The following is a 1,636-nucleotide window of genomic DNA, read 5'->3' as shown; positions in this document are numbered from 1 at the left end:
CGTCTTGGCGCCTATTAGAGTGCCATTGTAGCATATAGCCTCAGCCGCTCACTGGTGGGAATTCCGGCATATCGACAGCGTGGAGACGCGCGGAGGCCCGATGTCCACATGCCCATTTGGGGAAGGTTTCGGGGATGGCTGGGCCGGACGCGGCCAAAGAACTCTGACTTTGTGTGAATAATGCCGAGTATCGTAGGGCCGGAACAATATGACAGCTTACTTAAAGATGTAGATCTCCCCCTTCTTTGCCGAGAGAAGAGATCTTCAGATCGTCTGTCGCCTTGCTTCAATCCAAGTCGCTTGCTTTGTTCTATCTATCGTAGCCGAGGACAGACATCAAAGCGATCCAAGCTTCACAGGCCGCTCGCTCCCCCATCTTCTAAGAGAGATTGATAGTCACCACCACCGCCACTATGCAGATCACGTCCATCCTCGCCGCCGCCGCCGCGCTCGGTGCCGCCGGCGTAGCGGCCGCGCCCACGGTCTACCTGTGCGGCGACTCGACCATGGCGGCCCGGGGCGCCAACGACGGCGCCACGGACGGCTGGGGCCAGTACTTCGCCAAGTACGTCGCGACGGGCACGGTGGCCGTGGTCAACAAGGCCATCGGCGGGCGGTCGGCGCGCAGCTACGCCAACGAGGGGCGCTTCACCGAGGTCGCCAACCTGGTCAAGACGGGCGACATCGTCGTCATCGAGTTCGGCCACAACGACGGCGGCTCGCCCAACAAGAACGACAACGGGCGCTCCGACTGCCCGGGCACGGGCACCGAGGTTGCCGCTCGGACAAGACGGGCGAGGCCGTCTACACGTTCGTGTTCTACGTCGTGCAGGCGGCCAAGCTGTTTCGGAGCAAGGGCGCGACGGTCGTGCTGAGCTCGCAGACGCCGAACAACCTGTGGGAGGGCGGCAGTTTCGGGCAGGGGGCGCCGCGGTTCGTCGGGTACCAGGCGACGGCGGCGCGCAGCCTGGGCGATGCGGGCGTCACGTTCGTGGACCACTTCCAGGCCGTCGCGAACTCGTACAGGAGGCTCGGCAATAGCGGGACTAATGCGCTGTACCCCAAGGACCACACGCACACGAGCCCGGCGGGCGCGGATCTCAGTGCGCAGGCGTTTGCGCAGGCGGTTGCGACGGGGATGAATGGGACGACGAGCTTGAGGGACTATATTGTGGCTAACTACCCGCGGCCGTACTGAGTGAGAGGGAGGGAAAGGGGGGAAAGGGGGGAGAGAAGGAGCAAACTGATCGGTTGACTTGACTTTTTCCAATTACGATTGCATTGACGGGACTTGGGTATCAGAGGGGGTTCCTTTCATGTCGCCTAAGTATTTACATGCCATCCTTATAGTCGAGCTCTACAATCTTGTATACCTGCGCCTCGTTCGTTGCTCTTGACTTAGGCACCCTTCAGTATTAATCAGACTTGAGTATTCATACTATCTTCCATATCTACTACCTATCTGAGTGTTTCTATGTGCTCAGGGTTCCGCCACGGAAACGACATCAGTCCCATTCTCCCTCCCCTATGACAAGTGATGAATGCACGACATGCGTGCAAACACGACTTATCTCTCCAACGACGAAATCACTTTGTTTGTCCTGTCTAGCCCAGCGTATAGTTGCATTTGGCGTAG

The 1,636-nt window shown here is 59.2% G+C and overlaps 1 protein-coding gene across 1 annotated transcript; it reads left to right on the top strand.

Moving 5' to 3' along the window:
• Positions 1-413: 413 nt before the first annotated feature.
• PG994_014398 (uncharacterized protein) lies at positions 414-1,198 on the top strand (the record flags this gene model as incomplete). The annotated part of the gene is given in 2 exon segments (XM_066865807.1): positions 414-773; positions 791-1,198. The coding sequence occupies 2 exon segments, from the start codon at positions 414-416 to the stop codon at positions 1,196-1,198; spliced, it is 768 nt and encodes a 255-aa protein (XP_066708936.1).
• Positions 1,199-1,636: the final 438 nt, after the last annotated feature.

This window comes from Apiospora phragmitis (assembly GCF_038363925.1).
Source record: "Apiospora phragmitis strain CBS 135458 chromosome Unknown utg000013l:1.0-2965645.0:1.0-2969333.0, whole genome shotgun sequence".
Classification (NCBI taxonomy): Eukaryota; Fungi; Ascomycota; class Sordariomycetes; order Amphisphaeriales; family Apiosporaceae; genus Apiospora; species Apiospora phragmitis.
This window is presented reverse-complemented; position numbering and strand designations above follow the sequence as displayed.